The following is a 27,098-nucleotide window of genomic DNA, read 5'->3' as shown; positions in this document are numbered from 1 at the left end:
TCTCTATTAAATCTAATTTGCCATGTGTCTGCCAAGTTCTGAATGCTGTCTAGATCATTTTGAATGACTTTTGCTGCTGCAACAGTGTTTGCCACTCCTCTTATTTTTGTGTCGTCTGCAAATTTAACAAGTTTGCTTACTATACCAGAATCTAAATCATTAATGTAGATTAGGAACAGCAGAGGACCTAATACTGATCCCTGTGGTCCCTGTGGTACACCACTGGTTACCTCGCTCCATTTTGAGGTCTGGACATTACACTCTTTTGCACTGCACCAGTCATCCTCACCACATACCTCAATACCTGATTGTCACAATTTGTAATCAATTGGTACACGTTAGCCCTTTCAAATACCTTGAGTACTAGTGATAAACTACGGTTCTGTTGGGGGGGAGTAGATAATAGTTTCCTTTTAAAAAAATAGCGATAAAATACAATTTATTCTTTACCTCATAAAGGGATCTGCTTTGGTGTGGTCTATTGTGACGTCCCCAACATCCTTAGATAATATATTTCTGACATTAAAATAAGATGGTAGAATGTATACTCGCACACATTTTTTCATAACTTCTGTTTAAGATGTTAACGTTTTGTGGTCATGTGATATGTCATGTGGTCCACTAGGCCTTTATAAACTGTTCGAGTGTGCAAATACTCAATAACGATCAAAGGAAAGCAGACAGACCTTACCAATTTCACTAAGAGCATGATCATGGGTGCCATGCAAAAGGTTTGTCCCTCAGTGCAATGGCTTGTATTGACCAACCGGTTCATCAAGACCACATCGGTATCAGACCACTCCATTTTTTGGCTATAGATATTATTTATCAAACTTTCAAAAAAAAAATAAGTGTAAATAATGTTTTGATTGTAGAGGGGATTGTTATTTGTATTGTAGGTTAAATATAATGTATAACTTAATAAATCAAATGTCCAAACATGTTTAAAAAAGCTGGATTGTTTAATTCAACTCATTTTTATACATTTTTGTTTTTTAACAGTTACTCATACAGGGTTTATATAATGGGGCCAAAAATGTTGTTAAGGTGGAAACAGTTTATTGGAGTTGTTTTTTTTTTTTTTTTTTTTTTATGCCATTATATTATAATACAAACACAAAAACATTTTATGAGCACCAACATGCAACTACAATATTATGTGTGATGGTGGTGTTGTTTTGTTAATGTATCAACTGCTTTCTACATTAGGCTTTAATTAAATAAAACAAATACGCAACACCCTTGTATGAGAAACACAGTAGCACCATATTGCTATTGCTACACCAGTGAAATAATGTAGATGTAATGCTGGTAGTTTTTTATTGTTACTAGGCAGCTACCCACAATTACATGTTTATACTCCCTGTAGATAATCCTACAATTATGAACCCTTTGAGCTCCTGAAGCTAGACCTCTCAGCAGACAGCTTCATACCATTCCTTATTTATTTGTAAACTTATCCATAACTTTAACTTTAAGAACATTTCTGGGTTGTCAATGTAGACCATACAAAAGCAATATATATATATACAGAATATCTTGAGATTGATTGTAATGCTTCAAACAGTCGTAGTTGAATACCTCATTGGGAATTACTTGGCTTGGTTTTTTAAAAAGGTGAGTTTTATTTTTCTTTACAAATGGCTAAAGGTTGTACAATATTTTGTTATCCTTCCGTAATAATTTTGTTTGTTTGTTTGTTTGTGTTTTTCTTTCTAAAAATGTTATTGAAACCTTTGGCACTTGAGAATAATAATAATAATAATAATAATAATAAGTCTTTCTTGTGTTTCTTTTATCAATAACCACAGTAAAATAATTAAATGTCTCCAAATTAATAAACTTTGAAAACATTTCCAACTTACCAAAAAGCACAGACTGTACAGGATTGTCAATACAAAGATATTAATCATTTCAATTTTGTATATTCAAACAGTGCATACAAATATATGACTTACAACTCTTTCAGAAACTATTGAATATATGCTACATAGCTTATGTGGAAACTATAACAAACATGGCATTCAACTTGTTCATATTTACTATCAAAATATGTATATAAATGCCTGCTTTGATGAAAACATTATACATTATTTCTTGCTTAAGAAAATAAATTAAATATACATGACTTCTGTTTAAAATCTATATATATATAATTACTAAAGCTTTATATTTTGTGGTTACATTTTATTCTAGTCCACATAGGCACTATTATGGTCCTTTTCCCCCCCAAAGTCAGTGAAATGTGATTGTACAGTAAAGAACAGTTTCAAACTTGTAACGTTTTATTCAAAACACTCAGTGTAAGTGCATGTCCAAGAAACATTTGAACTTATCGGTCTGTCCTAGCTTTGATTGGCGAATCAGACTGCAGGGTGTTGCTAGAACAGTGTTAACCAGATCACATTAAAGCAGGTGTTTATATTCCTTCTTCAACGCAGTTGTCTCCAATCAGGGGAGCGAAAGCCATTTGGTGACTAGCAGGTGGTATAATGGAGCCATGTTGTTTACATTTTTAGTCTGAAATAGGATACTGGGATATAGCCGTCAATGGCAAATAATGTATGCAGCTACTTATTGGCATTAATAGTGGTCAGGGATACTATATTTATATATAATTTTATTTTATCTATTTATTTATGTTATAATAGAGAAGGAAAATATTTCTGCTTATACTTAAACCAAAAAAAAACAACATATTTTTTTTTTAAATGGCTTCTCAAGCAGGGCGGTTTTATTTTCTCCAAAATAAAACTAAAACAATTTGGAGGCAAAAATGTGTGTGATTAATATAAGCCACAGCTTCACTATTTTTTTTTTCAATTGCCCCTTGATTTACCAACATATTAAAATTAATTAAAAATGTAAAGTGTAATTTCAGCAAATTGCATTTTTTTCCTTTCCCAGTTTTGTCTTCCTTCATTAATCCTATCCCCAGCACCCCCTCAACCCTCAATAAAAAAAATTAAAAAATCACATAGTCTTTTATTTGTCCAGTTCGTGGCCTGCTGGTGGCTGGCAGTGTAAACAGTATGTTTGGTACCATACAGGGAGGGATTTGACGGAGAGTGGGGGTGGAAGGATGCAGTTAAGGCCTTTTTTTTCAAGAAGCATCACCTAACACTGATAGTGAATGTGCTGGTGTTGGTGAATCTTCCCGTCCACATGCTGATGAGTGTGAGTGTGGATGTCCGTATAAATCTTTGGGTACATTTTAGGAACCATGGCCGGGGCCAGAGTAGGCCCTTGAGCTAGCAGATGCTGCTGCTGGGCTAAATACTCCTCGTAGTTCATGGAGCTCCCACAGTCTTTGTCGGGCACCTGCGGCAGGCAGATACGCTCTCTCAAGGGAGGCTGGCGGTGGATGGACTGAGCTGCCACTGCAGCCGCTGAAGACGGGGAAGAGCAGGGCTTCTTCTTGGTCTGGCACAGCCACAGCAGGATTGTCCCGAAGATAAAAACGGCCCCTGCAGGGATCCCAATGATGACGGGCCAGGGAAGGCTGCTGGACGGGGAGGCCATCACAGATGGAATGTGTGGCTTTGGGTCTGTTAACAGGAATAAGAAAAAAAGAGAGTGATAGAAAGATGACGTTTAAAACACTGAAAGAAAATAATCAAAAGCAGATTCTATTATTACAAGGCCCTGGCCCTGTGTGTCATATTTCATGAGATGTCATGTCAAGGCCTATAAAAGACCATTTAATCAGCCTACATAAATCTCTAAAAGTCCAAACAGAGGAAGCTATTTAACAGTGAGCTAAAACATGGTTTAATTTATTGAAGGGGAAATACTGTCTTTTTTAAATCCTAGCTTTTGATTATGTTAATGGGACTGAGGACTAACACAAATTTTTAGTTTCAGTGTTGCTGTTGACGCTGGTTTGCTCTAGGCTTAGAGATGTGTGATTCATTTGATTTTTTGTTTTAATGTTAGCTCAATATTTTGCCATTTCTACTACAACCATTGCTTTCTTGTTATTTTTACAATTTGTTATTCCTCATTTGAGAAAAATAGTATTCTTCGAAAAGCCAGAGACAAAAGCTGAGATTCCCTTTATTAAAATATGAAACCAGCAGCTGTAAGTCATATTATCAATTTAAAAAAAGTCAACAAGAATCATCCTAAAGTGTATATGTAGTACCAAGTTTCAACCCCACCTGGCAGGACAGTGAGGAAGGCGCTCCGGAAGCTGTAGCCCATAGTGTTGGCTCCCAGACAGATGTACATCCCAGCGTCCTCCTCCTTGGCCCGGGTTATCATCAACTTGTTCAAATAAGAGCCGTCTGGGCGAGACCACACCTCCCCTGTGGGCAGCACCACGAACTTATATTCGCCCACGTCGATGGTGGAATTGTACTTGTTCTCGTTGCCGTACTCCACACGCTTGAGCCACTGGATGACGGGCTTGACATCGCTGCGGACCTTGCACTGGAACGAGGTGGTCCCACCATAGTCCACAGTCGTGTTCACAGGGTGGGTGCCAGTCAGGATGGGTTTGGACCTTGTGCGCTCTGAAATGGGTGAAACAGGAGAAAACCGTTAAGCAATAATACAGCATCAGAAAAAAAAAGATTATTGTCCATTTACATTTTTGTCTTTTTTAGCCTACTTCTTAAATGATTCCCAAGAGTTGAGAAGCTTTAGTTTTTCCCTGTGTTAAAATAATACATTGCGTTTGTTCTGACATTATTTACTTCCTTATGTAGGTATAATGTTACTACCACCATATTTCTCTCTTAAACCCCTCTGGTTTATGTGAAAATTCCAGCAAAGCTACTGGTTTGTATTGGGAAGTAGAACCCAAGCAAAGTTAATGTCACTGTATTGGCAGTCCTATGTTAAGCGAGAGATCCATCACTCCAAGTTTCTCATGTGCTAGACGATTGTTTTGAGTGAATATCGGTGTGGGGAATAAAGTGAGCTGATATCCTCTTTTCTGAAACAGAAACTATGTTGTTCCCGTCCGTGTCTGGTTTTGATGAAAGGGAAAATGCCACATCTGACACTGGGATGATGTTTGATTCATTTCCACCATCTCTGCTCCCGGTTTTAGTGTAAACACATGTTTTCGGAGTTTGCACACAGCTGTATGTTGATCAGGACCAGATGTCGGACAGGTTGGAGCTTTCTACTTCGAAGGAAGCCTTTACCACAGTGTGGTTCACATATAAATTATTAAAACTCCTTGCTCGTCTATCCCTATTACTCTCTGCCTCTAACTTTCAGATGTGTCAATGTGGCCTAACAGACTGGAGAGGGAGTCGGGAGATTACGTTCTGGAATACTAGCCTAGTAACGCGCGTTCCTCCACATGACTCAGACCAACTCAGCTATTAAGCAGGGTACAATCCAGACCCATTCCCAGGCATATTGTTTACAATTATGTTTTATTGGTAAGAATTGAATTAATCAGTTTTTAAAGTAGTGTTCATAGATTTAAAAATAAACTGTAAAAGTGTTCTGGAAACTACAAAAGACAGTGACAAGACTTCTTGTCAACTACACTGTATTGTGACAAATCTGTCAGCTTCTCCAGGCCCAAGCAGAAAACAATTACTGATGCATGTACACTTCTTGAGGCTATGGAATCCTTTAAGCCCTGACGTGACAAATTTTAAGATTAACGAACACTGTTGGGCATTGATGGACTGAATGACCTCCTCATGTTTGTAAATTATCGTACTTCTTTCTTATTTTTTCAAAATGACTTATGCTGGAATCTAAAATTCCTAAATAGCAGCAAGAAACCCCTCCAAAAAACATAATTGTCCACTAATCACAGACCTTTTCTTAAAAACAGAATACCTTCCATTTATACTTACGAATGACTTCCACCTTGTAGGTGGCGTTGATCTCCCCGGCGCGGTTGAAGACTCGGCAGGTGTACTTGCCGCTGTCCTCGGGTTCCAAGTTCTTGAGGCTCAGTGTCCACTTCTTCTTGCGGCCCTCCCCGGCCTGGGCCATCAGCGGCTTGCTGTCCTTCAGCCAAGCAATTTCGGGCCGCGGGTTCCCGCTTGCCGCACACTTCAGTCTGACCGAGCTCCCCACGGGTCGCGCAATCACCCTCCGCCGCATCTTTGCAGGCTGAGTGAACCTCGGGCGCACTGCAAGAGCAAAGGGAATGAGGGGGGGCAAAATTAATTAACTTCATAAGATTGTTTCATACAACACAGGAATCATCTACAGTGTTTTTTGTTTTGTTTTTCTTTATATTTTTTTCAAGTTTAAAATGTCTTTAAGCAAAGATGAACAAATTCATATATTTTTGATGTGATGGTGCAGATAGTCAACTGAGTTTGGCCATCCAATTTCACAGACAACATCCTAATCGGCATAATTTTTCTTTAAAATTCACGGCAGTGTCGTGGGTAAAGTGTCGTATTTTGTGGAATGTGCCCGGAACTATTTAATAATTTATGTGTACAGATTATTATTATTTTTCTTTTAACATCAGATATAGAGATAAATGCACTGACATCATCAAAATCAACGTCAAAGTTATTCAAGCACTTTACAATAGCTTGTGAAATGGTGTTGTAATTAACAGCCTGTAGCTAAAGTGTATCTGCAATGACAGCTTTGTTCTATCATGTCAGATGCATGTTCACCATTTAGGTCTTGCAAAACAAATACAATGTGTAACCCATACTGATCTTGGGCATCAGTCGACTCATCAGTGACCACTGACAAGCAACCAGACTGTTTTACCAATTCCATGATCTCCTGCTTGTGATACTCGGCAACTTTAGGTAAGTATTCATGTCTCAGCTGGGCTGATGAAGGAATCACTCCACCATTTGCTACACTCAGTCTGAAGAATTTACGTAACTTTTGGTTGTCCAATTTTTCAAGAGGGATATTTGCGCAAATAAATGTAATGTGTTTTGTGCTTCACGGTTTTCAGTGGACTTTTGGAACATGGAAGTTACCGTTTTTGGTTTCTTTGCAAATAAAGCAGTTGCAGTACTGCTCTGGATTTCCACCTTTCTCTTTCGGTGAATACTTAAATCTAAATGCCTGCCAACAGTTGATTCTCGGTAATGATCTACAGTAACGTTGCAGGACGTACAGAAGAGCTTACCTCCATCGCTGTGTAAAACTCCTGCTGGATGCTGCTTTATGTGATCTACTGCAGACACATTTTTAGCCTTTTTAGAGACATCCATTTTCTTGTTTACAGTGTGTAGTATTTTAATTTCCCGCCTAGATTGCATCTAGTCACATGACATAATCACTGCAGACCTGTACAGTTTCGTTAATGTGTTTTTTTTTTTTTGTATGAAATACAAATAATAATTATGAAATGAAATTTTTATTTCTTAAGAATATTGTAAAAATCGCGTTATTGGGCTAATTTCACGATTTCCGTGCAGCCTGTGAAATTGCGATTTACACAGGGCCTTACCTATGATGTCTGACTTAATGGGCATCATGCTGTTCATTCAGAAAAAGAAAAAAAAAACACATTTATAATGTTTGGGTTTTTTTAAAACAATAATATGAGCACAAGTGCTAAAAAAAATAAAATAAAAAAAATTGAAAAAAATAAAAAACAGCCAATGATCCAATACAGACAAAAATCTACTGGGATTCCCATAGTACTAAATCCGTGCCTGTGTGCTACCCAGTCAGAGTCACTGTGTAATGCTTGCTCCAAACCAGAGTTGGTAATGATGTAGTCTTTGTCTGCTTATAGTTCTGGCAAGGTTTCTTCAGGGTAATGCATTCAAACTATAATGTTATTTTGTAAAGGATACTGCAATGCCTCAGAACCTAAGCATAGGTCATTGAATTTTGTTCATGAAAAGATTGTATCCCATTGTATCAGTGTTAATAGAGCCCTCCTTGTGAGCTTGTTGCAGTTAATCACAAGGAACCACTTGAAACCTGGGGCGTAGTTTGGCTTGACCAGAGGGGTCAAGATTTATTCTGGCTTCACAATGCAGGTCCAAGCATTCCCACTATCTGGATATTGGTGAGGCAGTCCTATCTGTAGTGTCTAACTCCTTTTTGTTGTTCCTATACCCATTCACATGAAAAGCCCTACTCCGCACAGCTATCCATTACCCACCCCCGTCTTACCCCATTGTTTCCCTGAAATGTCCTCATTTGTATACTCTGCGTCACTCCCTTCTGGGATCCCTGGACCATCCTTTCCTGAGCTTGAGTCATCTGCAGAGATAAGGGAGAGTTTATTAGTCTGATAATTGAATGGCACTCATTGCCTGCTTTCAGTTTGGATTTTCTACTTTGGTCCCCATGCGGTACAGACATATGTTTCCCGTATATTGATCTAAAGAGTCACGGAGCTCAGCTATCACCACCACTGCAAACATTCAAAAAGTACACTTCTGTGACAACCACCACCTGAGCTTCTTTAGTGCAAGTCTTTCTGTGACAACACATAAAACCTCATGATTGATTTGCATGGTGGTGGTATAAAGATCTGTCACTATTTAGCATTTCTTTAATATGTGTTGCAAGTACTATGCTGTTTTATATAGAAGATCTGTTAAATACTGTTTTCAAAATTAAACATATACTGTATGGCGTGATATGCATTATGCAGCCCACCTATATTCAACATGGTATCTCTCTCTCTCTCTCTCTCTCTCTCTCTCTCTCTCTCTCTCTCTCTCTCTCTCTCTCTCTCTATATATATATATATACACATATACACACACATTTAAAAAATGAAATGCACATGGATACGTGTTTTCTATTCCAGTTCACTAAGGTGCTGTTGGGCCTAGTCACTGCACTTAATGAGTGTAATGCTGCAGAGGATGAATGCTCCACAAGAGGCAGTCGCAAGAAAGGACATCCTGGGTTTCTTCAGTCCCAGTCTAGCAGCTGATGCTGTAACACGCAGGCCAATAAATGACTTCCACGCCATTATAAAATAACAGGACCTACTGTGCCAATATAGTGCTATACTATATGTATAATAATACAAAAATGATAGCTGGGAGTGCATAATGAATCTCTGTATCATTTTAATAAAAGTCTACAGTGCTGAAACCCTGAATATTTCATTGGTATATTGTGTGCTATTGTTGCCAACGAAATAATAAAAGATTCTGTGTACTTAAGAACTGAAATATTAAAGGAATGTCTACATAAAGTTCACCCATAAATATGAAACACTCAGTGGTTGAATATGTAGTAATACTAAAAAGTTTCAGTTAGTATTACTTAAAATAAAGAGATTATAAGGCTGTATAAACATGTTCATATCAATCCAACAAGCAGTTCAGAAGTTACAAAGCCTCACAAGCTTTCATAGGAACACAGATTGTAAAGGACCATACATAAAATGCATACAAACTTTATACTAAATAAGACTATAAAGGTTCCACCATCACAGAAACAGTATGGAAGGAATAGCTTAAACAGAGAATTTTGCCAAATGAGAACAGCCAATTTGGGCTGAATTCTGTTAAAAAAAACGTGTTAACATGTTTAAATATTAACATCAGAAAGGTGTTTTAAACAAAATAATTCTTGGTGCCAAAAGCCACATAAAAATTCCCTGCTTACAATGTGGAAACTCTATGCTGTTTGCCTCATGTTACACTAAGTTAGTGCTGCATTCTCAGAGCTGCCTGACTCCCAGCCAGCCCTTTGAAGTCATTTTGCTGTAAATCTGTTTGATCTCTTGTAGATACAGCTTTGCATTTTATCCAGCGTGGTCTCAAACCTGGACAGTTACTGATGGAGCACGGGCAGCTTCCCAGAAACTAGCTGCCAGCAAAAGCTGGAGAAGGGAGCTTTCTTTCTTTCTTTCTTTCTTTCTTTCTTTCTTTCTTTCTTTCTTTCTTTCTTCTTGCATTATTCCCTTTCCAACCCATTCCAGTGAAATTTACTGACTAAACACAAGGAATGTTATTACTCTCTAAAAAAAAAATGTTTTAAGATAATTCTTTAGCAAAACATACTTCAGGCAGCACACTTTTATCACTGCCATTTTCAAAGGAACATCAGCCACTATCTACCCGGCTTTCAAATACTTAGTAGCAACCTTCAGAAAAAGCAGTAAAACAACAGCCCTATCAGGAATGATAACTCCTCTAAATTGCAGCACTGTTTTTATAACCTCTGTCCTATATTTAAATTTTACTCTGCTGTATATAACTTTGAAGGCTGTGAAAGTATGATGTTGCCGGAAGAAATAAGATTCTTATAAATACCTGACCCCATATATATTTTTTAATGCAGTGTTTTCAGTCAAGGCAGTATTAATAGTTACTTGGCAGAGTGTTATGGATTAATATCATATGGTGCATTTGGTGCCATATACCTTATCCTGTATGTTTTCTGCATTACAAGAACATAGGATGTTGAGAATTAGTGATAGATGCTCAGGGAAATGACTCATTTTAGATGCTATTTCCATTTGACACTTCAGACATGAATGTTTATCTTCTGTGGCTGCTTTAAAAATAAAGACTTATGTTAATATTGATCAGCTTTACTACTAACTGGTTCCAGGTCTTTTTTTGAAACCGTATGTACTGTATGGTGTCAAACTTTTGCAGGTTACACTTTTCTAAAAGCGTCCTGGATGGATCACCACAACAAAAGAAGATCATTAATAGGACACACAATTTTGTTTTTTAAAATCCTGAACATGTGCATGTACAATAGTCTTTAGATAGGTATAAAAGCCACCTGCATGCTTGTCAAAGGGGTTACGTAAAGCTGAACCACTTTGGACTGTACAATGCTTACCTATTCTTTACCATGCTTTCACAATGCTTTATTACACTTTGCCATGCTTTTACCATGGCAAACTTTTACAAGGTTATCTGTACACAGTGGTGCCCAAATATATTGACACTCTCCAATCTTTATTATGCAAAATGATCTAATATAAATTGATATTATAACCACTTACATTTAAATCTGAATGTGGATGTACTCTATATGCGGCCTGCCCCTGTAAATAATGTATTTTTGTTGGCTTTTTAAATAAAATATGGTTTTGTTTTGACAATCCATTAACCCTGGTCACTTGCCTTTAAAAAGGGTCTGGAAAGCCACCCTTAGTTCTTTCTTGTTTGTGTGTTCTATGCTGTGTGATGCTGTGCTGTGCTGTTAGCAGTAGAAAGCCTAATCACTGTTTAACCAGGCTCAGTGAACTAAATCTAAAGACCCCTAACCACTCTGTGTGGAACCAGGGTAAGCTACGAACGATCACTGGGAGTAGAGCACGGTCCGAGCTTGGCCACCTTTTGTTTTCTTACTTGTTTTTGTACAGTGTTTGTTTTTGCCTTTTTGTAAATATTAATGTACACCTGTATTTATATCCGTCCGCACTAGGGCTACCATTGCTGATACCCTAGTGGCGGCAAACAACCACTGCAAACACTTTTACTTAATAAAACCTGGACGCCTGTGCGGTGTTTGCAACATCAAACCCTCTTTGTTTCTCTCGTTCTCTTAGCGGATACCCACACGTAACAGCACACCTCATGTAACAGAGCTAAATCTAGGACCACAATATAGCTGAAAAGCAGTAGATTGAGCTGCAATATAACATCTGAATATGAAATGCTGAAATATGAATGCTAAAAAATGAAGAAATATTCTCTTCCAGCAGTCCCTTGAGCATGTGCAACAACTTAGCGGCAGCTGTTGGCCCATACATCATATAAAAGATAACCATGATATAGCATGGTAATTATATCATGGGGTTTTAAAATCAATCAACTCCCTTTGTTCTGTGACACTGTAGACTTGCAGTGGTTAAGTTCAAACAGTTTTAAAATCCTGTGGCATACTTACCAAGGGATGATTACACGAGGGATATAATTACATATATGGCTCTATAACATACCAGTATGTAGCCAGGTAGTCTACAGAAAGTCAGTAGATTCATTGTTTCAGCCTCATTCCACCTCCTTCTAGAAACCTTTAAAATTAATGCGGCCCTTATTTTATTTATTTATTTCTTAGCAGACGCCCTTATCCAGGCGATTTACAGTCGTAAACAAAAATACATTTCAAGAATAACAGTACAAGTATTAATACAATTAAGAGCAAGATAAAATACAATGACTTTTGTTCTAGCAAGTACAAGTATATGACAAAATACGATTCAATAACGGAGCAGATAACAGTGTCAGTGATAGTTACATCAGGATGTAATTAAATACAAAATACTACAGATTAAATGGACACTTGACAGATTACAGTACAGATTAAAGTACAGGATGCCACCAAAAAAACATATGGCGACAACAGGCACGCTGAACAAATCACATTCCTGGTGGCTGAAAAGTACTTTTAAAAGTGAATCTACTAATGTGTCAATTACTAATACATCATACAGTAAACAAGGGGCTTGGCTAATCCCCTAGTATTCTGACCTCATCATACACATAGTTACGGTTGCCAGGTGTATCTATTAGATGTTGGCAACTATATGACTGAAAATGGAGGGTGTGCCCTGCATTTTTAACAACATTATTATTATTATTTATTTCTTAGCAGACGCCCTTATGCAGGGCAACTTACAATTGTTATCACTTTTGTTTTTACATACAATTACCCATTTATACAGTTGAGTTTTTACTGGAGCAATCTAGGTAAAGTACCTTGCTCAAGGGTACAGCAGCAGTGTCCCCACCTGGGATTGAACCCACGACCCTCCGGTCAAGAGTCCAGAGCCCTAACCACTACTCCACACTCCTGCCAACATTTCAAAGAACGAATGTGTTTATTAAAACACATACCGGTAGTCAAATGATAATAAGACTGTCTCTAGCAGAACAGATTTTTTTTTTCTTTTTAAATCTCATTATCATTCTTGTTGAAGTTGCAGAGGAGTCTAGGATACTGACTGGCTTGTCCAAGCTTGCAATTCATCCTGTTTTTGTTTGATCTCCCGTATTTAGGCTCCAGAGCCCCATTGAGCACATCCTCAGATGCTAACCACCAAAGCCAGGCCTGCCTCTTCTGATCAATTGCAAGCTGTGGACATTAAAGGTTTCACTCTTGATAAAAAGATAAGACATTTCAGGAATGGAGACAGGCTACAGCTAAGGCCAACCAGCCCATCCCTTTGCTGGATTTTCTTATCGGTACGGCTCTAATAGTACTCCTCCATCCTCCTTATCTGAAATACATCTGGATCGCTTTTAAATGTTTTGGCGAGTGCTAACGGACCACGCTTGCATCAAAGCAAGCGAGCATAGGTTTTTTCTCGTTCTAGAATTTCTTATGTTCTTAAGTTAAAACAGAACTCGATGCAGTTATATGCAATATAAAATAGATAGATTGAAAACTTATCATGGTACAATTGTGCACACAGTGACTGAAGGATAGAACATTTTTAATAAATGCATAAATGACAGCTATTTAGCCCAAGTTCTTACCTTTCAAATGAGCCGTTGAAGATCACCCTAGGACTTGTAGAACCCGAAGAAATGATGTTTTAAAGTTGCGAGTGTGAGTGAAACTGCAGTGAACAGAGCCGAAGTGACGCCTACCATGTATGTGCCGACAAGTGTAAAAAAAAAAAGCACTAATCTTTTAACAGCTGTTTTTTTCCCGGATTTAATGTAAATCGCATATTTTTTCCTAGATTTAACCAAAAAAGTCCAGATTTAGCAAAATACATAAATGTTAACAAACATATTCTTAAAAGTCAGAGTGTAACAGCAACTCTGCAGCACACAATGCCAAATCAAATGCGTAAATGGACGTGGGCTTCCATGTTAGCTTCAGATTTAGCACGATCTATATATATATATATATATATATATATATATATATATATATATATATATATATATACAGTATTTTTTAATTTTTTATGAAAACCCAGATTAATTTAATTTATGAATGATTATGCTTTTCAGATGTATCTGTTAGGTAAATGTTGAATCGCCAAGTTTAAAAAAAAAAAAGATTTAAATGACATAGTATTTTTTCACTGATTTATTTGTCAGAAATGTTCACCAGATGTTTAAATGCACGGATATATTTGTTAGAAACCCAGATTTAACAAGTCAGCTAAATGTTCACTCGCTAAGTGTAAAAAAAAAAAATGGTATACTATAAAAGGGGGGCGGCATATAAAAAGTTTGCACACCACTGTTCTACTGTATATATATATATATATATATATTAGGGCTGCTCCGATTAACAGAGTAATCGGACCAGTTAATCAACTAAAGAGTTGATTGCAGATTAATTTGTTTTTACAATTTAATCGTGCAGAATTTTATTTTTGTATTTAAAATAAAACCAAACAAATGAATTTTGCGCAACATTGCTTATTATAGGGTGTTATTGAGAATTATATTGAGAATTTCGAAGTTATATTTCGATTTAGTTTTTATACTTGAAGAAGAATATGTGTTTTGTGACTGGTAAACGGGCTTGTAGAAAGTTTAGTTTAAGCACTCCTTGATGGCGTTAGGATTTTGTTTCGTTTGATTTCTTTTGCGTTTGTCATTGAATCTGTTGTTGAAGTACTTCTTCATGCACAATAAGACAGTGAAAAGGTCCAGAACGTGGCAAAATAAACCCCACTTTGCCACAACATATATATATATATATATATATATATATATATTGACAATGAAAAAACACATTTCCTGTGTCCACTTTCCTTCTTCATGATGTAGTTTACACAGATTAAACAGATTTTTGGCCTACAAGAACAATTTAAAACAAACAAAAAAAAATCACACAGAAATAGAGAATAAACAAACAGTGAAAAACAGAAGCCCTGTACATATGATTAATTTCTTTGCATGTACTTCATGTGTTCCTGGTCAATTAGCACCCTGCCTACGAGATTTAGAAATACACCCAAACTCAGGACTATGCGGTGGATTATTTGTTTTAATCTTCTCAAATGAAAGGACCAGTCCTGCCATCTTGGCCTTGGCATGATCTCATTTGCAATCTTTGAAGTCCAGAGGCCGTTAAAACCCTGTGTCACTGATGATCCAGCTTTGCATAAATAAACACAGCGACCTTTGAACCGGAGCTTGAGACCTGAGCGCACTTCAAAGTGACGGGAGGGATGAAGTGATCAGCATGCATCATTAGGGCAGCCCTGCCCTGGAGTACATACAGATGGACGGTTGGATTAGGTGGGGAAAGGGGGCCTGTGTGTGATAAATACAGGACCTGGATGAAATGCAGGGAAAGTGATATTTAGTCAGGCTTGGGCAATCACACTCACCACCCACCATTTCTCATATTGACACAAATAAACCTGCAAGTCAGGTTTTTGCAAAATTTTTATGGTCATCTTCCACTTCAGTGTGTGCCACATTTCAAGTCTTTCATAAGTGATTCTATTTACGGGTGCATTGTACAAGTTTGTATGTGGGAGCTTGCTGTACTTGCATGCTGTGAGCTGTTGTTTTGGATTTCTCATGTACAGGTAAATTAAAATACGTTTAAGTTCCCTCCCTGCAAATATTACATAATCTTAAAATGTATATTTATATTGTAGTTTAATAAGGAAAAGTTGTGCCAATGTTAGTGAGATTTAGACTTCCATACAAGAAGTCTACATTGTATAACAATCTCAGTGCAAGGTTTCAGCATTCCTTACCCAGCAGGTAGTGGAGTACTTCATGAAATGAAGGGATTTATGAAGCAAATATTCATGGCCAACAAGTTGTACAAAGCATATATTAAATGTGTGTGTGTGTGCGTGTGTGTGAGAGATACAGAGCGAGACAGCGACAGAGACAGACATCTGCAGTGGAGATGCTTCTGCTGTAACCACAGCAGAAACCGCAGCGTGATTACTGGCACTACTCACTTGAACCACACCAGCTGTCCGGCCAACTATTAAAACATTCAGTCTACAGTGTCTGAACCTAGCCCTGCTCCTCCTCAGCCCCAGTCTTTCTCTTGCTGCATCCCTGAAACACCGCTCAGCCTGGCCCACACTCAGCTTCCCCAGATAGAAAAGAAATGAACCCCTGGATGGACAGCACACCACGCACATTTTTTAAGTAGAATACAACAATTGCAGTAGTGTGTAACTAGCAAGAAAAAAAAAACATAACAACCAACCACACAGCAGGTGGGCCAACAAGAGCTATAAGGTCAGTGTCACATTGTTGCATTTTTTTTAAATCAGAAGGAATAGAAAGTCAAATAACAAGGATTATCCATTCAAGTTCAAAGACAGGCACAGCGAAGACTGAGTGAATGTTATTATTGGAACATGACAAAAAGGTTTGAGGCTCCTGAAGGACCCCACCTCGGCACTCGGACACCAGGCATAAACTACCTTGCTGCTGCCTCAGCTCTCTCACCTGTCGTCCTCACACAGTGAATTAATGCAGAAGAACATTTATTTTCATTTTACGACAGAAGGGAAGCTGCAACCACAAATCCAACAGAGAAACAGCTCTATAAAATTCACAAAAGAGCTACACTATCAACCATCTTGAATTTCTAACTACGCAGATCATTTCTACACGCATTCCTGGCATAGTCAACCCAAGTCAGGTCCTAAATCTCAAAGAAAAGAAAAAAAATATATCGAGTGTCACATTAATCAAAAAGCGGTCTGCAATGATGACTCATAAGCAGCCGTTTTGGAATATCCACAGCACTCAAAGAAGGAGAAGTCTAGCCATAAATAGTAATAGCAGACTAGCTGGACCGCCAGATCTCCGCCAAAAGGGCAGCACATTGGTGCTGCAGTAAATGGGATATTTTTTATAAAACCATGGAGGATATCAGTAATGTTTTCACAAATGGCACAATACTCTTATTTAGGATTAATTAGGATGTATATTTTACTAAAGGGTTGAAATGGAGGCTGTTTGGCCTCTGTGCCTCTAATATTATACAATGAATTAAAGAGAAAGGGAAGTAGAGCATATTGCTTTGCTTTCTCACATAAAAGAAAATATATTTGGTTGTAAAATGTACAGATGGAATGACTTTGGTTTAACGAAAGTGCATTACAAACAGATAGACAATCAGGCAGGTTAATGTAAACTGCTCTATAATTTTAAGAAGAAAATATAACAACCCAAAGCTACAAAAATAAACTCTGGAATAAAACATCAGCAAAATATTTTTTGCCATATACATGTTTATAACCCAGAAGTATACTTTACATTTCTCTTGAGACTGGGTGTGAGACAACGGACACACTAGCATTGCAAGTGTTTTTTTTTTTAGATTGTGAACTCTACGACCACACATAATTTTTGTAACAATTTAGTTGTAGTAAAGTTTTGAATGCATTTTCTCAAAGCAGTGTCAGCACTGGTGGCATAACTTTTTTTTCAAAAGTTTCTATAAACATAAAAATAAATATTAATTTCATTCAGATTGGTGCCTTTGCTGGATTGAAATCGATCTTCGGAGGACAGGACAGATGGACGGACAGGCGGACGGACGGACAGGCGGACGGACGGACAGACGGACGGGGTGGGGGGGTATTTCACAGCCACTCTATGACAATAAGATCTCAATGTTCAAACAGAAAATATTTTGTATAGACTGAAGCCATAGACATTGGAAATGGCATCATGATTGAGAAATTTCACAATGAAAAGAAAACGAAAGCTCAAAGAAAGAGTTCTTGACTACCGAACTCTTCTTTCTCCTCTCTGCTTGAGATCGCCCATAATGCATTGTGCCCCAACGCTGCCTCAGTTCCGCTGGGTTTTAGTGGAGACTCTATACTGACTAGTGATTATACAAATAAATCATTGAGAAATAAAAGTTTTAGTACAGCTGCAATGTGAGGTGGAGATTTGCCCATCGGTGAAAAAGTGAGTGGAACATGTCCACCACTTCTCCAGTGTAAATTACGCCTATGCACAGCATGGTACAGGCAAGATTAAAAACCAAACTGAGATGTAATTATCCCCCCATAGTCCTCCTGCTGTGATGGCTTTATTATTGTATCTGATATTGTTTCTATTATAGCACTACTCTATGAATGTTAAAGCTTCGAATCATTGGTTTGCGGTAAATATTGCAAAATATACAGTAATCCTACATATTGTTTGATTATGATTTATAGCGATTGTTTAGACATTGTAAGTCATTTAAGGTGCACATTGCACTTATTCTTGAAGCCTTGGTAGGGTGAAGCAGGTAAAGTGACTTGCTCAAGGACACAAAGTACTTCCTATATTTAGTGAAAGTGCAGTAAATGAATATGAATGTGAATATTCACTTAACTGCAATATATATATATATATATATATATATATATATATATATATATATATATGCACTTTATAATGCAATTCTAACAGTGCATGTTAAACTGTAGCCTGGTGTTTACAGTATAACAGTATACGAATTCACCAATTCTCCACAGCACTTATTTAATTTGATTCACTGAAGCTAATCTGAGATTCGAAGCCTAGTCCTGAGCTGTAACCACTGGACTAAACTTCCTCTCAATGAATATTGGATTAATGCGCCTCTAGACTAAGAAGCCTCTATTTCAACAATTACTGTAGTGTTACCATATGTTTATGATTTTAGTGGGATACTAATATTTGACAATGCCTTTCATTCAATGACAGTGGTCAGACTGGTACCAGAGAAAAGCTGTTGTAAATCTGCCTGTTATTCCTTGGTTTATTTTTCCAATAACCTTGCATAAACATCAGTATTCCTACTATTTCATTGCCTTAATGCACCTCCACCACTAACTGCCACCAACCCTCATCACATTTTACAGTGACAATACTGGACATTCCTGAAGTTATTGTACTGCATGTGTTTTATCAGCGGCTTGCTATAATGAAATGATTACACTGTTTGTGCACTGCAGTGGTAGCCTGTCCACCTGTCTCTCAGCAGGCATTTTCCCTGAACTGACAAGGAAAAACAAGCCTCCATTGTACCAAGGCCTTGTACCCAGAAATTATCCAGATGCAAATGACTCAAATAAACAAACCTATAGCACTGGTTTCTGGGTATGTGTGTAAGAGGTGGGTCGTTTTTAAAAGCAGGGATATAAATAAAAATCTGCAACAGTAACATTTTGTGATTAAACAAGTCATTAAGGAAGCACGCTTTGTAACGCTGTAGGCAATTCTCCTTTGTCTCAGTATCCATGATGGGCTTCATGGAGCTTACAGTGTAATGAAGATGAGAACAGCAGCTGTTATGTGGAGCAGATACTTTATTGCTTGCTGAACATCTGTGTGGGCAAGATGGAGTTTTCCCATGCTTTTACTATAGTTTACCATGCTTTTTACTTGCTTCATCATACATTTGTTTTTAAAACATTATAAGGGAATATTAACCAGTAACTGCATCCACATAATGAAACCACCCATTGGATGTGTCCTGGTGAGCCAGAGGAAAAGGTTGAAGCTAATTGTTAGAGCAAGTAGAGTCTGCTGTGTAGCTGAGCATTCTGTACTGATTCAGTATACAGCAGCTCTCAGAATCATGTCTAACCTCCAAGTCCATTTGGTACACCAGAGTGTAACCATTAACCTGCCCCCCTGCAACAAATAAGACATTTGTTCTTGATGCAGTGCAGTACATTCAATCTGGTTAACTGTTCTGTACTGTACTGTACCTCCATCTTATTGATCTCAAAGCTCAATTTTAACCAGCGCATGTGCAGAAGTGGTTCCCTTCATTCCAGGCAGCAGATGGGAGTGTGAGATTTATTTTCAAGCTCTGAAGAATGTGAACATGAGACAGCACCCAGATGAACACACACATGGGATTTCCCCATCATGGCAAAGCTGATGTGACACAATGGTAAATGCTGTGCTTCGCTACAGTTTTGCTGCAAACGAAGTTAGCTCTATGTTTGGCGATACACACAAAATGTTCAAGTTAGATATAAAGTCAACTGGACAACAACAACATAATTTTCATCTGGTTTTACTGACCCCAATTAGCACTAATTTTAGACCGCATTACCTAAAGTAAGATACATCAAGATTAGTGCTGATTGGGGTCTGTGAAACTATATAGCTCTGTAAAGGTTAATTTGTATGCCTCCTTAACTCTTTTAAAGTGCCCACTGCTTGTGGTTTATTAAAAGTAATCCCTTATTATTTAATGCGTTGTATTGGATTAGGGTTCATTTGAGGGTTCATGACTTCTTGTCCTGTTTTAATTAAAGGTTGATTGGAGTGTATTACATGCTACAGAGCCTTCATGTGGCAGGTAAATAATATTTTATAGGAAGGTAATTAAATATCATCTGAGATAAAAGAAAAGATTTGTGGTAAATTCGGTATGATCCATAATGACGCATTGTTGTGTTTTTTTTCAATTCCATTTCATACACTACCGCAAAACAGTACAGTATGTTGTGTCTTAATCTACTGCGATTAAATTGGAAAAGTTCATATTACTTTGATGCATTAGAATATACAGTGCCGTGAAAAAGTATTTGCCCCCGTCTGATTTTCTGCATTTTTGCACATTTTTCACATTGTATTTGGTCAGATTTTTTGTGGGTTGTAGTAGAATATATAGGGAGTCTGAGAGAAAAAATTACACCAAAGTTTGAATTCATGGCAGAGTAGCAAGGCAGAAACCATTGCTCACTAAGAAGAACATGAATGCTCGTCTCAAGTTTGCCAAAAAGCACCTGGATGATCCTCAAGAGTTCTGGTGTTCTATGGACAGATGAGTCAAAAGTGGAACTTTTTGGCCGACATGGGCCCCGTTATGTCTGGCGAAAACCAAACACTGCATTCCACAGTAAGAACCTCATACCAACGGTCAAACATGGTGGTGGTAGTGTCATGGTTTGGGGATGCTTTGCTGCATCAGGACCTGGACGCCTTGCCATCATTGAAGGAACCATGAATTCTGCTCTGTATCAGAGAATTCTACAGGAGAATGTCAGGCCATCCGTCCGTGAGCTGAAGCTCAAGCGCAGCTGGGTCATGCAGCAAGACAATGATCCGAAACACATAAACAAGTCTACATCAGAATGGTTGAAGAACATGAAATTTAAAGTTTTGGAATAGCCTAGTCAAAGTCCAGACCTAAACCCCATTGAGATGTTGTGGCAGGACTTGAAACGAGTAGATCATGCTCGAAAACCCACAAATGTCACTGAGTTGAAGCAGTTCTGCATGGAGGAGTGGGTCAAAACTCCTCCACGGCGCTGTGAGAGAATAATCAATAACTTCAGGAAGCGTTTGGTTGCAGTTATTGCTGCTAAAGGTGCCGTAACCAGTTACTGAGTCTAAGGGGGCGATTACTTTTTCACACGGGGGCATTGGGTGTTGCATAACTTTCTTTAATAAATAAATGAAATGTGTTATTTGTTCACTCAGGGTCCCTTTTATTTAATATTAGGTTTTGGTTGAAGATCTGATAATATTCACTGTCAAAAATATTTAAAAATGCAGAAAATCAGACAGGGGGCAAATACTTTTTCATGGCACTATATCTATCTATCTATCTATCTATCTATCTATCTATATATATATATATATATATATATATATATATATATATATATATATATATATATACAGTGCCATGAAAATAAGGGTTAGTTCTGAATGGTTTTGGTCGAAGAAACAGCACATCAATATTACTGCTACAGATATTATTTAGTAATCACTTTGGGACCTAATAGCTCATGCCATGGAGTTATTCCCCATCCAGTATTTATCTAGGGTATATATATATATATATATATATATATATATATATATATATATATATATATATATATATATATATATATATAAAACAGAATCACAAAGTTAGCATCAATGTCTTAAAGGAAAATGTAAAGTGATGCTCGCCTCTGTTTGAGGAAGACATATCTGGTTTGCGTGACTGTTCTGATCCAAAACAAATAAGAAAACAACAGATGTCTTGGTCTAACATATAGAAAAAACAGGATGGCTTTATTTTCATTAGTGAAGGGGAACAAAGCCACAAACATGCCAGAAGCAAATGGATGGCAGTAAAAAGCACATGCTGATTTCACGTGCTCTGTCCGGCTGTCGAAATGGACTGTGTTATGCGTGCTCAGCTCCTAGTTTAATATACATGCGCGTTGAACTCCTGGGCATGGACATTTTAATTTACATGGGGCTGGTTTTTCAGGTCTTGCCTAACTAATTGTTCCAGTGATTTGAAGGGTTTAGTGAGATTTACTACGTTAAAAAATCATAATGAAAATAAAACCCGTTGCATTTGCTTCCATATCAACAATTCTCCTGCACAGCTGGTTTAATGTAATATTAGCAAACATCAAAGAAAGCATAGGGCTTTACCGAATTAAAATATCTCACATACTGACGACTCATCATCCCCTTTGAAACCTATACCCCATTGGAGTTTAACTCTATTGAGACATGCCATGGTTTTAAAAGAAAACAGGCCATTAAAGGGACTGATCCTAGCTTTGTTTAATGGGCACAGAATATTGTCTCCTTCCATTCACTACATATATATATATATATATATATATATATATATATAGAGAGAGAGAGAGAGAGAGAGAGAGAGAGAGAGAGAGAGAGAGAGAGAGAGGTATTTCAGAGGTGTGTAAATATAGGTCATTCGAATTTAATACGGCACCATCGGTACAAGAAATCAGCCTCACAATAGGCGTTGTAAACAGGTGCAAAACTGTACATGCAACACAATACATCTTAAGAAAGCATGGGTAAATAGAGTACATGATACAAACAGGACATTGGTTCATGGCAACCCTATGCTTCAACCCTATTTATGTAAATGGATAATGCATTTAACGTTTTGACGCTGTATCACACTTTGTTTTAGTCATATTTAGTAATATTTTTATAACTTTTCATTAGACACTTATTTTACTCTTAATAATTGCCTATTTAAGTCTGACGTGTCTGTAGACATGTATATTTATCATATTTAGAACACTGTTATACTGAATAGCAGTTGGCTTTAAGTGCATTAGTGGGCTGCAAAGCTGCAACATAAACAAGGGGTCTCGATGACATCATCACCCTTGAGAGCGTAGCTAAAGTGGGTTTTAAAGCCATTCAAACCCCAAGATTATGTTACAACCACATAACCCACTGAACAAGCCAGCTGCCGGTAGTGATAGTGTAAACAAGGCATGACATTTCCTTTTTAAAGTAAAGGGCATGAAGAAGGCACAAGTGTTTTAAATATGTATTGATCTATTGATACATGTTTGCAGTCCATGACGGTTCTATTTTTAAATTCTACAGTATATTTGAGTTGAAAACCAGCATGAAAACTAAGCCTCTTGCTTATTCTGCCTGTGCAAGTGATGATTCACCAACCAAGTCATTTTTCCTGCCATATTTATTAAGCTATTTGCCTAGAACCAACTTCAATGTCTTAATGTCTTTCACCTGGAAAACATAAATTAGTGGAGAAACACTCCCATGAATCCTGGCACTGTAAACACAGTACTGTACATGTTATATATAAAAGCTGTTAAAAAAAAAGTTATAAAAAATATATATTTGATTTTGACGAAAATTATACACATGGAAATAAAGTGTTGTTTGCGTGAAATACTACTAACAGCTAACAACTAAATGTACCATGCAGTATGTTGGTCAATAGTCTGTATGTGCTTTTTTTAATTGGCAGAATGGAAATGTACAGTGAATACAACCATAAGGTAACTTCAGACACTGAAAGCTGGGACCTCCAGCTGTCCAGCTTTGACACATGACACTATGAAGGCATTAGTTGTCACTGCTTTTCTATAGTTACTGATGATTAAAGGCAAAACATAAACTAGAAACGACATACAAGATTCCTAGTGTATGAGTTCCAAGTTGGAAAGTCATTACTTTTCTAGAAATATATGCTTAGACAGAATGACACATTCACAAAAATAGGATGTATTTATGTGACTCAGACCTTCCTCCAATTTGTTTCCAGTTAGAAGTGGTCACACAAAGTGAAAATGGACTGAGTCACAAGTAAAAAGCAGCTATCTAAACCACAAATTCGCTGAAGGTATTGTGGTTTGACAAGCTCTTTTATTTGTTTAATGGTACCAGACTTTTAGCATCGATAGCCTAGTGGCATGTAAACATGTTGGCATTGCTTTAAGTTCGATGTACATCTGATTTAAAAGTAAATCATATAAACTCAGTCAGCTGTCATTTTTACATTGTTGTGTTAATTTCAAATGCTATTTTTTATATAGAATAGCTGCTCTCTATATTTTTTTGTGAATTAACTACATGCATTGTATTATTTTTGTGTTAAAAAAAGAAAGTTGAATGATATTGCTTCAGTGTTTGTAGAGAGCATAAATGGGGGTTATTTTAATTCATAAGGAACAGTAAAAGATTACATTTACTGTATGGTTTGTTCTAGTCAGCAATTATTTTATTTATTTAGTTTATTGATTTTTGGCAAAAATCAGGGCAGACATTCAATAATAATGAAACATTTCTTGAAAGTGCATAGAGTGAATCTTCCTTCTACCATCTTCGAAACATCTCCAAAGCCCGTCCCTACCTTTCCAGATGTAAAAAAACGTGATCACATCCCAGATGTCTTGCCCAGCTGCACTGGCTACCTGTAAAGTTCAGGATTACTTTCAAAACTCTCCTGCTCACCTACAATGCCCTTCATCTCACAGGTCCCGAGTACCTCCTCAACCTGCTGACCCGCTATGTCCCTGCCCGTAAGCTGAGGTCCTCCGACTCTGGCCTGCTTGTTATCCCCAAGCAAAAGTGCACCACACTTGGAGAACGCTCGTTTAGCTTCATGGCTCCGACTCTTTGGAACTCTTTGGATTTTCTTCTTGTTACTGCATCTTGTAAAGTGCTTTGTGATGGTGGTCCACTATGAAAGGCGCTATATAAAATAAAAATTGATTGATTGATTGAGTGCTGGTAACATGTCCTTTAGAATAGGCAATGATGGGCTGCGGTATTCATCTGGTAAAGAGACAATACAAAGAAGGGATCAATTTATAAAAGAATGTTACCTGAACGCACGCAACCCTCTAATAATATGAAGCTGTCAATTCAGCCCTGATCAAAGGATATCAAAGTGTCCAACATATCTATAGGACAAGCATTTACTAAAACAAATTGGAGAACGAGAAGAAAAATAAAAGATGTTAACCAACTGTGGCTTGGAACAAAACCGTCATTGTTTAAAAAAAAAAAAAAAAAAAGTTTGTATTCCTTCTAAAGGAGCATGTCAAGAAGGGCCAGCATTCTCAGGCTTCAAACACATCTCATTGAATTGGTTTGTCTATTCTCTGACGCTCCCTCCTCACTTCTTTTCTTTCAGGTTCAGCCTGAGCCGAAACCCTGGTTCAAAATCTCACAATGGACTGGCAGGAACACAAAAGAATGTGCTGGAGAAAGAAGAAATCCTCTAATTAGAAAATATTCCTCTGCTTTACAACCAACCCACCGCAGGGAGCAGGGAGGCCATTAAAGACCTTTGAAATAGAGGAGAATGCGGTTGGGAAGGGGGCAGTCTTAAGAACTGGCCTTACCTTCTATAGCCCAATTCCGGTACCTTTTCAGCACACAATGATCAACATGGATAATCTCCAGTGCCACTTAATGAGCTACAAGCTTTCTTTTCACTCAGACAAAAGTTTGCTCCCTCGCTTAGTGCCCTAATCAAGGACAAAAGCTCCCTGCCATCCCGCCTGTTAAAATCTTATTCCGATTTTGTTTTTCACTGTGACTGGAAAATAGCAGGCTGAGGAAGTTTTTATTTACATGTATTTTTTTCGCATAATTTTTGAGGTTAGACTAGAAATGGTCTGAAAAGGGGGGGGGGGGGGGGGGTTAGTGGTACAATCCTACCCATAATACGTATCAATTGTCCTTCACTGTTCTTTTGCTACTGTGCTTTTTTTCTTCTATGCATCTGTCCATCACATTTTTTTTCTGCTCAACTCACAATAGGACTTTGAAGGACTTCTTTTGGTGCTCTGGTGGGAACGTTTCCATGCTACCCACTTACATTGTCGGTGCTGCCACTGATAACTGCACAGAAAGTGCTCTTGTTCCTCCACAGCTGACTGAAAGGGTTAATGCATGTGTTGTTTTGCACTATGTGGGAAAAGAGGCTCCACTTTTGTGGCAGTAATATTGATGTAATAGAAATCCTTGTTCTCTTTTTCTCCTTCTATACAGCTCTGGAAAAAATTATATTTTCCCCATTCTGTGTAATCAGCACTCCCTGTTGAGGTAAAGCTGAATGTATACTCAAATGTCATGTGGCATAGTGTAGATTGATAATAGTTTCTCCCAAGGCTACCACCGTTATCGGTATGTACAGTATAGTGTGTCAGTTGTGACATGTATATGGCAGTCTGGTGTTAGAATCTGAAAAAGTAAGTGGATAATGATGTTTTACAGAAGATTAGTTCATAAGCTTATTGTTTTTAGTCCATTCTTTTTTTCACGGTTATTTTGTATTCATGGTAGAGATATAGCGATATAGAGTGCTTCTGCCCCACCAAATAATATATACAGCTCTGGAAAAAATTAAGAGACCACTGCAAAATTATCAGTTTCTCTGGTTTTACTATTTATAGGTATGTGTTTGGGTAAAATGAACATTTTTGTTTTATTCTATAAACTACTGACAACATTTCTCCCAAATTCCAAATAAAAATATTGTCATTTAGAGCATTTCTTTGCAGAAAATGACAACTGGTCAAAATAACAAAAAAAGTATTGTCAGACCTCGAATAATGCAAAGAAAATAAGTTCATATTCATTTTTAAACAACACAATACTAATGTTTTAACTTAGGAAGAGTTCAGAAATCAATATTTGGTGGAATAACCCTGATTTTCAAGCACAGCTTTCATGCGTCTTGGCATGCTCTCCACCAGTCTTTCACATTGATGTTGGGTGACTTTATGCCACTCCTGGCGCAAAAATTCAAGCAGCTCGGCTTTGTTTGATGGCGAATGACCATCCATCTTCCTCTTGATCACATTCCAGAGGTTTTCAATGGGGTTCAGGTCTGGAGATTGGGCTGGCCATGACAGGGTCTTGATCTGGTGGTCCTCCATACACACCTTGATTGACCTGGCTGTGTGGCATGGAGCATTGTCCTGCTGGAAAAACCAATCCTCAGAGTTGGGGAACATTGTCAGAGCAGAAGGAAGCAAG

The 27,098-nt window shown here is 37.6% G+C and overlaps 1 protein-coding gene across 2 annotated transcripts in view; it reads right to left on the bottom strand.

Moving 5' to 3' along the window:
• Positions 1 to 1,067: 1,067 nt before the first annotated feature.
• The window catches only part of LOC117408585 (fibroblast growth factor receptor-like 1), a 108,905-nt gene continuing 82,874 nt past the window's right edge, over positions 1,068 to 27,098 (bottom strand). For both annotated transcript variants that reach the window (XM_034013706.3, XM_034013707.3), the window contains exons 4-7: positions 8,086 to 8,175; positions 5,826 to 6,107; positions 4,161 to 4,514; positions 1,068 to 3,548 (exon numbers count right to left, since the gene is read on the bottom strand). In XM_034013706.3, coding sequence (XP_033869597.1) covers positions 3,118 to 3,548; positions 4,161 to 4,514; positions 5,826 to 6,107; positions 8,086 to 8,175 — 1,157 coding nt within the window. In that variant the 3' untranslated portion in view covers positions 1,068 to 3,117. The remainder of the gene's footprint in view (positions 3,549 to 4,160; positions 4,515 to 5,825; positions 6,108 to 8,085; positions 8,176 to 27,098) is intronic.

This window comes from Acipenser ruthenus, chromosome 2 (assembly GCF_902713425.1).
Source record: "Acipenser ruthenus chromosome 2, fAciRut3.2 maternal haplotype, whole genome shotgun sequence".
Classification (NCBI taxonomy): Eukaryota; Metazoa; Chordata; class Actinopteri; order Acipenseriformes; family Acipenseridae; genus Acipenser; species Acipenser ruthenus.
This window is presented reverse-complemented; position numbering and strand designations above follow the sequence as displayed.